Source organism: Chrysochloris asiatica, unplaced genomic scaffold, assembly GCF_000296735.1.
Source record: "Chrysochloris asiatica unplaced genomic scaffold, ChrAsi1.0 scaffold00381, whole genome shotgun sequence".
NCBI classification, from domain to species: domain Eukaryota; kingdom Metazoa; phylum Chordata; class Mammalia; order Afrosoricida; family Chrysochloridae; genus Chrysochloris; species Chrysochloris asiatica.
In genome coordinates, this window is record NW_006408899.1 from 70,477 (window position 1) to 85,893 (window position 15,417).

Genomic DNA, 15,417 nt, shown 5'->3' on the forward strand with positions numbered 1-15,417 from the left:
AATAAGGAAGATCATAGAAGAATTGCTGCCTTTGGATTATGGTGTTAGAGAAGAATATTGAAAGTGCCATGGGCTGCCCATAGAACCAACAGATCTGTGTTGGAAGAAGTGCAGCCAGAGTGCTCCTTGGAGACCAAGATTGCTAAACTTCATCTCTCATACTTCAGACATATTGTCAGGAAGGACCAGTCACTGGAGAAGAATATCATGTTTGGTAAGATGGAGGGTCAGAGAAAAAGAAGAAGACCCCCAACAAGATGGAGTGGCAAAATAGCAGCATCATTGGACTCAAGCGTGGCAATAATTGTGAGGCTGCCCAGGACTGGAAGTGTTTTGTTGTGTTGTGGATAGGGTCACTATGAGTTGGTATGGACTTGATGACCCCTAACAACAACATAGCGAGGTCTCAGCTATTAGCTCTTCCACTGTTACAGTTTTGTCTTGATTCACCAGTACTGTGCCTAGGAGTTTCTTTCCTATTGGACAGTAAACAAGTGGTCTGTTTTCCAGTATTCTTCATAAAAGTCTATCACTCCAGTAATGATGAAAATAAAAATGCCAAAAGTAATCATTGGCATGGCGATGTAGAAAACCATATAATTTAAATAGAAAACCATCATAGCCATTCCAAAAAGCAACAGTATTATTCCAAATCTTAAAAAGAGGTTTCTGCAGTTCTTATGTGAAAATTGTTCCCATAATATTCTCTGTAAGAGGATTCACTGATTACCATTAGGAGTAATCTGGATCATGTTTAGTCTTACCTGGTGCTAATTGCAGATTTTTAACAAAAAAATGAAAAAGTCTTTTAAGTTGGTTGAGTGGAGACACCCACTCATCTGTGTCAAGAAATTTGGAAGACAGTTACTTGACCAACTGATTTGAAGGGATCCATATTTGTGCTCATTCCAATGAGAGGTGACCCAATAGAATTTAGAAATCATCAAACAATAACATTAATATTGCATGCAAGTAAAATCTTGCTAAGATAATTAAAAACAGCTGCAACTGCACATCAACAAGGAAGAGACAGATGTTTAAGCCAAGTTCAGATGAGGATGTGGAACAAGGGAAATAACTGCTGGTCTACATCAGAAGAATTTTGGCTGAAGGCAGAGAAACCCCAAAAGATGTTTATCTGTGCTTTATTGACTATGCAACTGTTTTAGATTGTGTGGATCATGACACACTATCAACATTGTGGGAAATGTACTCATTTCCTGAACACTTAATTGTGCTCATGAGGACTCTCTGCATAGACCAAGAGGCACTTTTTTGAACAAAACAAGGGAACACTGAGTGGCTTTAAATTATTCAATCTGCATGTTGAACAAATAATTGGAGAAACTGGATTATTTGAAGAAAAACATGGCACCAGGATTGGAGGAAGACTCATAAACAACCTGTAATATGCAGATGATACAATCTTGCTTGATGAAAGCACAAAGGACTTAAAATACTTACTGATGAAGTTCAAAGATCATAGCCTTTGGTAAGGGTTGCACACCTCAATGTAAAAAACAGAAACAAAAATCCTCACATATGGCCTTGGATATGACCTATTATACACCTCCCCAGAATCCAGGATTCTCCTGAGTTTGAGAAGGGGTGACTTTCTGTGGATGGATAGGTGTGCAAGACGAATTAATTGTTCATCTGCCTCCTCAGTGTGGCTGATGCTTCCACCAGGGATTTCTGAGTGAGTAGAGAAAGGCAGGAACTGTAGATGGTCCATTCACATCTCTGCTTCTGATCATACACTTTTAGAGATTTTGAATGTATAACCTTATCAGTCTTGCTATCTGTTCAGGTTAAGGAATTTAGGAAAGCAACATTTTTTTTTTTTCCCACAGAAGTCTTGCCTAAACTCAAACCAAATCCATTGCCCGTGAGTCAGTTTTCACTCATAGCAACTCTGTAAAGACAGAGTATAACTGTCCCACAGTGTTTCTACGGCTGTAAAGTTTTATGGAAACCAACTGCCACTTGTTTCCAAGGAGTGTCTGGTGAGTTCAGATTTCCTACCTTTTGGTTAGCAAACTTCACTGTTGCACCACCAGAATTTCTTGAAGTCCTGCCTAGCAGCTAACTTTCTGTTTATTAATTTACTCAGCCAAGATTTATCTTATAGGTCCAAAGACTTCGTTAGGCATGAAGCAGTATATGATCAATTGTAGACATCCTGAGGTCAATAGACAAGGAAAAAAAAAATAGTGCAATTTTCTAAAAAGGAGGTGCAAATAGATGCATTTGCTGTTTTCCAGGAGTGATGCTTACACACCTTTTCTCTTTTAGGTTAAAAGCAGCCTGATTGCAAACATCTTAAGCTGTTTATGTGCTGTAGTGGGTTTCATTCTCCTCTCTATCAGCCTAGCTGGTTTGGACCATGCCTCACAGATTTGTGAAGTAGACAAAGAGATTAATCCAACTGGAAATTATTATCATTCTGATAATTGCTCCATGGCCACCACCAGTGTGACTGTAAGTATTTTGAGATGGAATTTTGCAACCTTACGAAATTTCTGAAAGCCTTAGCTTCTTGTTCTCCTTGCTTTTGAAATCTTCTCTATTCCTTCTGGTTTGGGCATTTGGAGGAAGTTCAGGGCTATGTAAAGAAAAGGGGATTAAATGACTGCGATAAAGGTGCTGGGCTGTAGGATTACAGCCCAATACAACAAAATCAAAGACTAAATGTAAAAAAAAACACTAAAAATTACTGTTGTTGTTATTGTTAAATGCCATGGAGTCAGTTGTGACTCTTACTGAACCTGTATAGGGTTTCTGAAGCTGTACATCTTTTTAGAAGGAGAAGGCCTCATCTTTTTCTCACAGAGCAGCTGATAGACTTGAACTGATGACCTTGAGGTTTGCAGTCCAGTGCTTATCCTATTCTCAGTGGAGTTCTTTAGTAATCAAATTGATATATTGTTAATGGCATAAAATATGAGTCTGTCAAAACAAGAATCTTGATATATGTTGTTGTTGTTAGATTAGTCCCTACCCATAGTGACCTGTAGGGTTTCCAAGGAGCAGCTTGTGAGCTTGAACTGTCAATCTTGTGGTTCAAACAAACTTGGCAGTCCAGAGCATTAACCCACAGCACCACACTAGGACTCCATATATAGACTATATGGAATATATTGATATATGGAATAAAGAATAAGGATAGGCAAAGATAGCAGAAAGGTCTACATGATTAGGCAATGACAACAAAGAGATCTGGTATAAGTGTGTGATGGGGTTTTAACTTAGACTGATCAGACACTAGCAGTGAGGAATGCAGAATTTGGAAAGTGAAGGCTACTTCTTCAATATTCACAATGATGACAAGACTCTATCAGGTAAGATGGCAACACTTGTTTATTTGTTAATAACTTATAGAGATAGGGTCTTTTAAATTTAGAGTAGAAACATAAGAAGATAGAGAATGTGAACTGATAATGATTGGGAAGGAACTCTATCTTCTTGGAGGAAGGAAAGCGATGAAGTTTGGTTAAAAGAAATAATATCTCTTAAAAAGGAACATATAGGAACATATTTATGGTCAGCAATACATTGGGGAAGAAAGTCAAAATAAAAATCAAGAGTTAATAAGAAAAACAAAAGTAAAATGGTTGAAATGGCCAATGTTTTGTTGTCTATATATCACTACAATAAAAAAGAAACAATAATAAAGATAAAAATAAAGAGGTTGTAGAATATTGACTCTTCTGTGATCATAAAAGTGATGTAAGTCAAGGGCACCATTAGAAGATAACTAGAAAGAAAAGTGTGGATAAGGCCCATGCTTCCACTTCACTCCTTGTAGGCTTGGTCTTGGTGGTTCTTCCCAAGTTAATGATTTAGTGGGAAAAGTTGAATGAGAAAAGGCAAAATGCAAATGGAGTTAATGAATTGGAATAAAGCAACAACAGGCAGAGATAACACCTCCTCAGGGAAAAAGCCTGGGGAGGAATTTTGGAAGGGCTTATCTAGTAGATAAAGTATGAATTCATGATGGACTAATTTTACATTGTAAACAAAAGGGATTCTGCTGCACTTCTTGTGGAGACAACATTTAATGTAGACAAATTGCATGTCTTTTTTAACCAGTATGTACGAAAACTTGTTCTATCAGCTGGTCCAGTCTTGTATGAAGGATGTTTTAGAACAGAAACAGTGGAACTCAAGTGATAACGTAATTTTCTATTGTTGTTATTGTTGTTGGGTTGCGTTGGTAGCAACTCCGGCAGTTTGCTACCATGATTATTTTAACTCTTAACTAATCACAAAATGCCCAGGAATTTCATCAAATTTGTAAGCTATGTAGAAGATACCAATTTTTACCAAGGGCCTGCATAGTCGAGTCATCATGGTACCCTCACAAATCTCTGAGAAGGAAATAATCCTATGCACACTTGACAAATGAGGATATGGAACTGGAGAAGGGAAGACTTGCTGAGGTTCACACAACTATTTAAGTGGTAAAGATGAGGCTCTTCTTTCTTAGTCCTGGGGGCTAGTAACTACACTACTCTGCTCCTAAGAAACAATATGACCAGAACCAGGTATGTCTCAGAGAGGTAAGACACATGTGTACAAAGAAAATCAGTTGATTTAATTACTGCCAAGCTGAGTGTATAAAGTGAGTTAATTGACTTAACTACTGTCAAGCCATAAGTATATAAAGTGATTCCATTGATTTAAATACTGTCCATCCCCTTCCTCTCAATGAGCAAATTGTTCAAAGAATTGAGTCAAATACTAGGCTTGGAATGAGAAGTTTTCTCTTCCTGATAACATAGTGTTCCTCTCTGTGTTCAACTCTCAACAAGACCTGAAGGTTTGGTTCTCTTAAGCATCACTAACCTTTTATTTAATGAATTTCAGGGAGTGTTGTCTCTGATGCTGATTTTCACTGTGCTGGAGTTCTGTCTTGCTGTGCTTGCAACGGTGCTATGGAGGAAACATATTTACTCTGGCTTCTCTGGGGTGAGTATGCTGGCTGGATTCATTGAGGTTTTTTGTTGTTTTTTTTAATGCTTTTATTGTGAGTTGAGTGAAAGATTACAGGGAAGATCATCAGTTTTACATTCAACTTTTTTTTCTTTTTTTTTTTTTTACATGAAACAAACTTTGTTTCATTACAATGATTATAATCCCCTCCATGGACCATCAGTTAACAGTATTTCTCTCTGTTCATTTTAGCTCTTTTTTTATTATTATTTTTAAACACTAAGGCATATATAATCATTTAAAACTACTAAAGGGCACATTCTGCAAGTCTACCTCCTGATCGCCAACTCTCAGTCCCTTTCTTTCCTTGAATCTAGAGTCCTAAACTGCTCCCTCTCTCCATGTCCCCATCTCTGCCTCCATCTCTCATGTCACTGCTTCCGTGGATAAAGTCCCGCACTACACTTTTGCTCTTCTCCCTTGATGGTCCTAGGGTCTTCTGTTTCTGGACTGTAAGATTAACTACTCCCCCATTTTTGTTACAAAACTTCTACCTTCACAATTGTGACTGACAGTTGCAATTAGTCATGATAACAAGTATTCATTATTGAATCATAAAAATCTTATCCCCATCTCTTTTTACCAGGCCCATCTAGACAAGATTAAAACTATTCAGTGAGGACTCTATATTCCCCCACATACTCTTAAACTAAACTCCCTCTTGAAATCTTGTAAGCCAGTCACTTTGTGGCTTTCTCACCCCCTCATTTTAGGTAGCCAATGTCTAAGTTGCCCGTTCCTATCTATCCTGTATACAGAGAGGGTAGCATTGACACTTGATGTGAAGACTCCTTCCCTCTCTGTTGGTATTTTTAGCTACTACCTCCAAGAATATAGGTCAAATTCATCAAATTGTAGCAATTTACCCTCATTTCCTTTATCAAAAAATATTTTCATTTTTATCTTCCTCTAGTCAAGCTCTGATTATCAAGGCTAGGCTAAATGGGTATTATCTGCAAGTTTGGATATTCTTGTGTATCTCCCCTCACTTCATATCAGCTGGGTGCTTCACTCTCAGCTATAGCACTCTCTGGCTATGTCAGGTGTCCCCAGGTCTCACCGCACTTTGTACCAACCAATACTTCCTCTTCTCTCTCTTATCTCCAGGTCAACAGGAGTCTAGGGTATGTGGTTGAACTCAGCCCATTTCTTCATTGCTGCTTTTCCCCCTCTTCCACTCATCAGTAGACCAATGTAGTTGATAGCAAATTTGTATTCCTGCTCAAGTTCCCTTTGTGGACTCATTGACGTTTGCTTGGTGTATCTGAACTTTTGGGTTGTGTTGAACTATTTCAACAAAAGATGCATAAAGAACCATAGTTTGGTCATGAGATACACTTGAGATAATGGAATATAGATGAGGAGAGCAGATGGCAACTGAGTGACTGATTAGCTGAGTATGAACAGGATGTAAAAAAAGTTGAAACTGAGAAATCCTTTGGTCCAAATCTCCCATTTTGTACTTAAAGCAACTGAGGGTTTAGAAGCTGAAAGACTTGCCCAGCATGACACCATGACTCTGTGTCACTGTCACTGGAATTTGGGTTGTCATCTTTCCAGGCAGAAACACTTTCTGTCAGAAACACAAATTTCTTTAACAGTAAATTTGTATCTATGATTCAGTAATTGCCCTGTAAGGATTGTGTAATGATTAAGCACTGTACTGCTAACTGAAAGGTCAGTGGCTTGAACCTATCAGAGACTCTGTGGGCGAAAAGACAAGAAATTTGTTGTTGTAAAGGTTACAGTCTAGGCAGCACTATGGGGCAGTTTTACCCTTTCTTACAGGGTTGTGGGAGGCCTGGTGTGACACAGTAGGATAAGTACTGAACCACTAGCTGTAAGATTGATGGTTCAAACCCACCAGCCAGTCCTTAGAAATCATACATAGGATCGCTATGAGATGTAACCAACTCAATGGCAATTATCAACAACAATAGGGTTGTTATGATTTAAAGTTGGCTTGATGATACATAACAAATGCCATGTGCTCTAAATTTTATCCCCTGTCCTGGTGTGGTTCTGTGCACTAATGTGTCAGACTGCAAAGTCCTTTGAACTGCAAGATCAGTGGTTCAAGCTCATCAGTTGCTCCTTGGGAACCCTATACAGGGTCACTATGGGTCAGAATTGACTCGATGGCACTTAACAACAACAATCTTAAAATTATTTTTTCCCTTAAAAGATAGCCCATGGGATTGAATTTAATATACTGCTGAATCAAATTCCATGGCATATCCCCCTACACAAAACATGAATGGAAGTAACTGAACAAAATTGTTTAATTGTAGGATTTTTTAAAATAGAAAAGTGAATGAATTTTAGGTTGAGAAGTGGTAATTAGACTTAGGTTCCAAGTTGCAAGTGTCCGACTTATAAAAACTGATTGTTGTTGTTGTTAGGTGCCATTGAGTAAAAACTGATACTTGTCCTTTAATCTTATATAAGTTTGCCTTCACTTTGAATCCATTGAGCTAAAACTCCTACTTGCAAGGAGTTCTTCATCATAATCACTTTTACTTGCTGTGTGTGTAACTCTTAAATCATGGAGAATTTTTTCTTTCACTAACATAAGGCAAATTTAGAACCATATGCATCAGTTCTGACTTACCTAAAAATTTAACTTAAATACACTCAGGAGCAGATCTCATTAGTAATCAGAGACCACTTGTATTTGAAGGACTTAATAATGTGCTGTATTAGTCTTGTAATAGCTATGAGTTCTGTAGACACAGTTTGGAATAAATGGCATAAAAATTTATCTTCAATTGAACATGAATGAGGTCTGAACAACCAACATATTTTGTTTCTTCTAGAGTGTGTTTTTCTCACCTCAGAGTACCAAGAATCTATCCAATGAGATTAACTCTGGATATGAAGAACTATTGACTCCTTAGAAAAAAAAAGGGAAAACATTTGCCAGATGTGAAATTCAGCTATTACAAGAAAACAAAGTTTGAGTCCCCTGGAATGTAGACATTTTTTAATAAATTGTCATGGAAATTTAAAATAAAGAAAAAAGAAAATCTTTTTTTGTTTTCTGTCGTTGAATATGTGTTTAATGGGTAGTCTCTTGATTTACCTAAGATTGACTTACCAAAAGGTCTAAATAGTAAATGGCCATTTTCTAGACTGGCTAGGAGTGCTGGTGTGGAACTGTGGAATAATGCACTAGACTGCAAGGTCAGCAGTTCAAGCTCACTAGCTGCTCCTTGGAAACCCTATACAGGGTCGCTATGAGTTGGAACTGACTTGATGGCACTTAACAACAGACTAGTTTAAAAAGAGCCCTCATGGCACAACATTGCTCGGGTTCTACATGAAAGATTGGTAATTTGGTAATTTGTTCCTACCACCACCTACCAAGTGGAAAAAGCTGTGGGAGGAACCCTGGTAATGTAGTGATTACACGTTGGGATGCTAACCTCAAGGACAGCAGTTTCAATCTACCAACTGCTCTGTGGGGGAAAAGAAAACCTATACTGGCTTAATGACACTCAGGAGTCAGATGAAGATCAAAGACCACAGCTTTGAGTTGCATCTCAATGTAAAGAAAACAAAATCTTCACCACTGGACCAATAAGCAACATCAGTATAAAGGGAGAAAAGATTGAAGTTGTCAAAGACTTCACTTTGCTCAGATCAACCATCAATACTCACAGAAGCAACAGTCAAGATATCAAACAAATTTTGCGTTAGGCATATCTGCTGCACAAGATCTCTTTAAAAGCAAATAGGTCAGTTTAGGACTAAGGTGCATTTGATCCAAGCCATGGTATTTTCAATAAACTCATATGCATGTGGAAGCTTGACAGTGAATAAGGAAGAGCATAGAAGAATTTATGCATTTGGACTATGGTGTTGGAGGAGAATATTGTAAGTATCATGGACTGCCAAAAGAATAAACATATCTTTGTTGGAAAAAAATACAGCCAGAGTGCTCCTTGGAAGCCAGGATAGCCAGACTTTGTCTTTCATACTTTGCACATATTATCAGAAGGAAGCAGTCATTGGAGAAGGATATCATGTTTGGGTGGGAGAAAAATAGGAAGACCCCCAACAAGGTGGATTGGCACAATGGTGGCAACCACAGGCTCAGGTGTAGCAATGATTGTGAGGTTGGCCCAGGACCAGGTATTGTTTCATTATGTTGTGCATTGGGTCACTATGAGTCGGTGCTGACTCAATGGCACCTAACAACAACAACAACAACTAGTGAAGAATTTCACATGGGTTTAAATATGTCAAACTGTTCACTACAGACTAGCAAATTAGTACAAGCAAACCAATTTTTACCTTGGTTATTGGGTATTCTGTCCTTGACAAGGATTGCAAAGTTGAAGAGGCTTTTATTCTATAGGAAGGTACTGTGGGGCTGGAGACATACAGATGCCAGCCATGCTTAGAAGAAGAATCTTTAATACAGTGAAAATTTAAAAATTATTCATTACAAATTAGTAAACAAGTACAAGTAAACCCATGTTTTCCTTGCCTATTGGGTTGTCTGCTCCTGGTTCTAATTGTCCTCCCGTTCTCTCTGTAATGCATATTATGTCTCTCATCAGGAACCCTAATAGAACACCCTGAATCCAGAGAGTCCTAAAAAAGTGCTGACCATGGTTTTTTATATGTGGCTGGCCACGTAGGTGGGATCTTCAAAATTTTATGGAAAATACATATTATGAAAAAACTATGCATGGATTTCAAAATGTGTCACACCAAAATAAAATTATACAAGCTTGTTATAGCATATCTGAATGGGATCTAGTTTGAGACACTAATTAAAATATGACATCATATTGAAAGGAGCCCCTATCAGAGCAGCATGAATTTACTAAAACTGAAGAACAAGAAAGCATCAAATTTAAAGTGCTGCTTGGGTGGAAGAATGGTAAAGTCACTGATGTTTAACAAAAAGTTTATGGGCACAATGCTTCAAATAAATCAGCAGTTTACAAATGGACAACTCATTTTAAAAAGAGACAAGACAATGTTGAAGATGAAGCCCATAGTAATACACCATCAGCATCAATTCATGAGGAAAAATTATTCTTGTTGATTTCCTAGTTGAAGAAGACAGACGATTAAAAGCAGAAGCAGTAACCAACACCACAGACATTGCCACTGATTCAATACAAATATTTCTGACTAAAAAAATAAAGTTGAGCAAACTTTTTGCTTGATGGGTGTGAAAACTCTTGTGCCAAGATCAGCTGCATACAATAGCAAAGCTTTCAATGGAATTTTTGCATAAGTGAGATTGTTCTAGGAAGAAAAACCAGTGAAGCTTACATAGGTATATGTAAAGAGATGTTTAAAGGAGGGAAATGGCTCACATAGTTGCTGGTTCTAACTCATAGAGACTTTGTATAGGGTTTCCAAGAGCAACTGGAGAGTTTAACTTTGCAGTTAGCAATCCAGGGATGATCTACAGCACCAAACCAGATCTCCCATATAGTTGTCCTAAATTGATGGGCCAGAAATCAGGCTTGAGTCTTCTGAGTCACATAGCTGCAGGGATGATGAACCCAAGATTAGATGGCAAACGGGTAGATTGGCCAGGTAAAATGGCAGACTCCTAGGATTAGCAGGCAACAGAACAGGTCACTGGTCCAAGTCCAAAGAACTGAAATGTGGATGAGGAGCCAGATGCAGGATTCAGACCCAGCAATAAGCATATATGGATAGCAGACTCTAATCCCAAGGACACATCCTTTCAATTGAGTGAATGTTCATAGTAGATGCCATAGGAGTTAATATATTATATTAGATCTCATGTAATCTAATCTCAAGATTACTACATCTTAACTGACAAACCTATGAAAATCCTTGCCCAGTCAAGTTGATACACAACCTTACTTTACACAGGCATCAAAATCTTGAAGTATTTCTTTTTATTTTTGAACTTTTGTTGTGAACTGAGTGAAGGCTTATAAAGCAGATCATTAATTTTACATTAAAAAATCATGCACTTTTTTGCAATCACCTCTATCTAGCACCACTTATCTCACCTAGGCACCACTTACCTATCAGTTTGTCATATGGTTGTTGTGTGTTGCTGTCATGCTGGAAGCCATATCACTGGCATTTTAAATATCTGCAGGGTGACCCATGGTGCATAGGATTCAGTTGGGTTTGTGGTACTGTAGAACAAGCACTGGACTGCAAGGTCTGTTTGAACAGCAAAGTAGATGGTTCAAACTCATCAGCCATTCTTAGGAAATCCTATAAAGGGTCACTATGTGTTGGAACTGACTCGATGGCACTTAACAATTTAGGAAGAAGGAGAAGCTGATTACTTCTGAATGTTTAGCCTCTGAAAACCTTACAAATAGCAGATGAACCCCTCAGGTTGGATGGCACGCATAAAGATAGATATCTTAGTCATTAGTGAACTGATATGGACTGGTATTGACCATTTTGAATCTGATAATTATATGGTTTACTGGGAATGTCAAATTATAGAGGAATGATGTCATACTCATTGTCAAGAAGAACATTCAAAGATCTAGTATGATGTAAAAATCTAGTATGATGTATAATTTTGTCTGTGACAGAATAATAGCCATCTGCCTGCAAGAAAACATGCTAACGTCACTATTATTCAATATGCATGAACCACTAAAGCCAGTGATTATGAAACTGAAGAATTCTAACAACTTCTTCCATCTAAAATTGATGAAGCAAGTTATCAAGATGTATTGATATTTACTGATGAATGGTGTGAAAGTTGAAAACAAAGAGGAAGGATCAATAGTTGGAATATATGGACTCGGTGATAGAAATGATGCTGGAGATTGAAAGATCAATGACTTATTCACTGAAAATAACTTTTTTAAAAACAACATAAAAGGCAACTATACACATGGAACTCACCAAATGGAATATGTTGCTGCCATCAAGTCATTTCCTATCCATAGAGACCCTATATAGGGTTTTCAAGGAGTGACTGCTGATCTTGATATACTGACCTTGAGGTTCAAACTGACTTTACAGTCCAGTGCATTAACCTATACTGCCAGGACTCCAGATGGAATATACAGGAGTCAAATTGACTACATATGTGGGAAAGGATGGTAGAGAAGTTCAGTAACAACTGTCCAAACAAGGCTAAAGAACAAACAATTGCTCATATGTAAGTTCAGGCTTGCAAAGTGGAGGATCCGCTGAAAAAGAGGAAAACCCCCAATGAGATGGATTTGCATAGTACTAGCAGCAATGGGCTCACTCTCACAATCGTGAGAAGGGTTCAGAACCGGGAAGCGTTCTGTTGTGTTGTACATAGGATTGCTATGAGTCAGAACCAACTCAGTGGCACCTAACAATAACAATAAATCCCACTTCTTCCCTGTGTTTCTTGTTTCCATGATTCATTGAGTTACTGTGAGTCAGAACTGACTCTATGACACTTAACAACAAGTTCAGGTTTAAGTTGAAGACAATTAAAACTACTCCATGATAACCATAATGTGACCTTGAATACATCTCACTTGAATTTAGAGATCATCTCAAGAAAAGATTTGACATATTTATTGGACACTAATGACCAAAGACCAGAAGAGTTGTGGGACGATATCAAGAGCATCATACAGGAAGAAAGTAAAAGATATTTTAAAAGACAGGAGGGAATGAAAAACTAAAATGCATGTCAAAAGACACTATGACACTTTCTATTGAGTGTAGAGAAGCCAAAGCAAATGGAAGAAATGAGAAAGTAAAAGAGCTGAACAGGAAATTTCAAAGGGGAGCTCAGGAATACAATCAAATATTATAATGAAATGTACCAAGACCTATAGTTAGAAAACCAAAAGGGAAGGGCACAGTCAGCATTTCTTAAGGTAAAAGCCTTAACTTGCAATACTGAAGAGTTCCATGGGCAAAATCTTCAATATAAAAATTTGCTGAAGATAATTAAAATTCATTGACAGAGAACTGCCAGAAATTCAACCCAGATTCAAAAGGACTATCATTAGAATTAAGAAAATCAATGATGGGTTTTGGCTGAAAGAAGAGAATATAAAAGAGAGATTTTTTTGTGTGCTTTATTGACTTTCTTGACTGTGTGGATCATGACAAACAATGGACAACTATGAGAATAGATTTTCCAAAACGTTTAATTATGCTCATGAGAAACCTGTATATAGACCAAGAGGCAATTGCTCAACAAGAACAAGGGGATACTGAATGACCAAAAGGACTTAAAATACATACTAATAAAGATCAAAGAAACAGTCTTCAGTGTGGAGTGCACCTCTCTGTAAAGAAAACAAAAATCCTTACAATTGGACCAATAAATAGCATCATGAAAAATGGAGAAGAGATTAAAGTTGTCAAAAATTTCATTTTGCTTGGATCCAAAATCAACTCTCATGGAAGCATCAGTCAAGAAATCAAATTATATATTGCTGTTGTTTTTAGGTGCCATCGAGTTGGTACTGACTCATAGCGACCCTATGCACAACAGAACAAAACACTGCCTGGTCTTGGGCCAACCTTATAATTGCTGCTACATTTGAGCTCACTGATGCTGCTACTGTGTCAATCTATCTCCCTGGGGGTCTTCCTCTGTTTTTTGCGACCATCCACCTTACCAAATATCATATTCTTCTCCAACAATGTATTGCATTTGTCAAATCTGCTGCACAAGACCTCTTTAAAGTGTTCAAGAGCAAAGATGTCAATTTAATGACTTAAGTCATAATATTTTCAATCAATTCATATACATGTGAAAGTTGGAAAATGAATAAGGAGGACCTTAGAACAACTGATGCATTTGAATTCTTATGTTGGATAAAAATATTAAAAGTACTATTGGCTGCTAGAAGAACAAACAAATCTGTGTTGGATGAAGTACAACCAGAATGCTCCTTAGAAGGTGGATGTTAAGACTTTGTCTCTTACACTTCAGACATATTATCAGGAGGTAATACCCCTGGAGAAGGACTTTATACTTGATAAAGTGGAGGTTCAGTAAAAAGAGGAAGACCCCCAAAGAGATAGATTACACAATGGCAGCAGCAATAGACTCTAATGTACCAATTATGGTGATGGCGTAAGACTGAACAGTGCTTTGTTCTGTTGTCCATAGAGTCACTATGAGTCAGAACTGACTCAACCATATCTAACAAAAACAACAAATCCCACCTCTGCCCTGTGTTTCTTGTTTTCATTTCTCCTTATTTTATCACCTGTATGAATTTTGTCCTTAGGTAAATGCTGCTGTTTTAATCTTGAGTGGTTGACCATTCTATGGTGTGTGTATCTCACTAGTTGTTATACCCCAATATACCTACCTATGGCTTGACTGAAAATTGAGCCACAGGAGTGTGTTCAATTCTAGACTTGAAGAATTACCAATTGCCATAGTCTCAGGGTTCCACTAGTCTCTATCTGACCTGAAATCTTGGTCTTTTTTCATGATTCTGAGTTTTGTTACCCATTGTCTCCAGCTCTATCTGAGACTTTCTAATGTAACACCTTTGAGAGCAACTGGTAGTGGTAATTGGGCATCATCTAGTTTTTCTGGTCTTGGGATTATATAGACTGATGTTGCTGTTTCTCTCATATCACTAAAAATTTAACTTGGCCTTTGATTGGAAATTCCCTATGATGCTTTTTTACCCCCAACTTCCATTTCAATTAAGTTGAAATGATTGCAATCTCAAAGTCAAATCATGTCTTGCTTTCACAGTCTTAATTATGTTTGTCAATGAAATGATGCAAGTTTCTTACTTTCCAGCATTCTTTTTGGGAAGTCTCTGTTTCAGATCTAACCCACTTGCCTTCTTCTTACACTTGTATTCCTTAGCTTCTCTTAGACTTAGAAACTATGATCCAAACACGATTTTGGGTGAATAGGGTGAATAGTCCTGGTGGATCAACAGTTAAGTGGTTAACTGTTAACCAAAAGACTGAGAACTTGAATCCATCCAGTGGCTCTATGGGAGAAAGACTGCTCCTGTAAAGATTACAGCCTTGAAAACATTACAAGGTAATTCTACTCTATCACAAGAAGTCTCTATGAGTGAAAATTAACTCAGTGTTACCTAATAACAACAGTGTATTTGCCACTGATAACTCTGATTGCCACCTGAGTTGTTAATGGTGTACAATGTGTGCCTGCTGCTTTCAACTCTGATGATTCTTCAGGCTCTGATCCAAGGCCAAAGACCAAAAAGACTTTATTCTTTCAGGGCATTGGAAAGGACTGACCTGACATCCTTCCATTCATCTGCATCCTTAGCTATCACACATGTAATGTGATAATATTTGCTGACATTGATCACTCCTTCATTTTTTTCTTAAAATTGTGTCAGTAAGATGTCTTACTTCTCAACTCCCCATTTTTTAAAGCCACCCACTTTGTGGTTATTATGATGTTATTTATTGTGCCAGTGGTGAGGATGTTTGTTTTCTTTACAT

At 37.6% G+C, this 15,417-nt stretch overlaps 1 protein-coding gene across 1 annotated transcript in view; it reads left to right on the forward strand.

Annotated features, from left to right (window-relative positions):
- The window catches only part of LOC102832228 (membrane-spanning 4-domains subfamily A member 6A-like), a 64,042-nt gene that overhangs the window by 9,381 nt on the left and 39,244 nt on the right, over window positions 1–15,417 (forward strand). Inside the window, exons 4-6 of the mRNA XM_006876473.1 lie at window positions 2,296–2,481; window positions 4,118–4,177; window positions 4,870–4,998. Of these exons, the coding sequence (XP_006876535.1) occupies window positions 2,296–2,481; window positions 4,118–4,177; window positions 4,870–4,998 (375 nt within the window). The remainder of the gene's footprint in view (window positions 1–2,295; window positions 2,482–4,117; window positions 4,178–4,869; window positions 4,999–15,417) is intronic.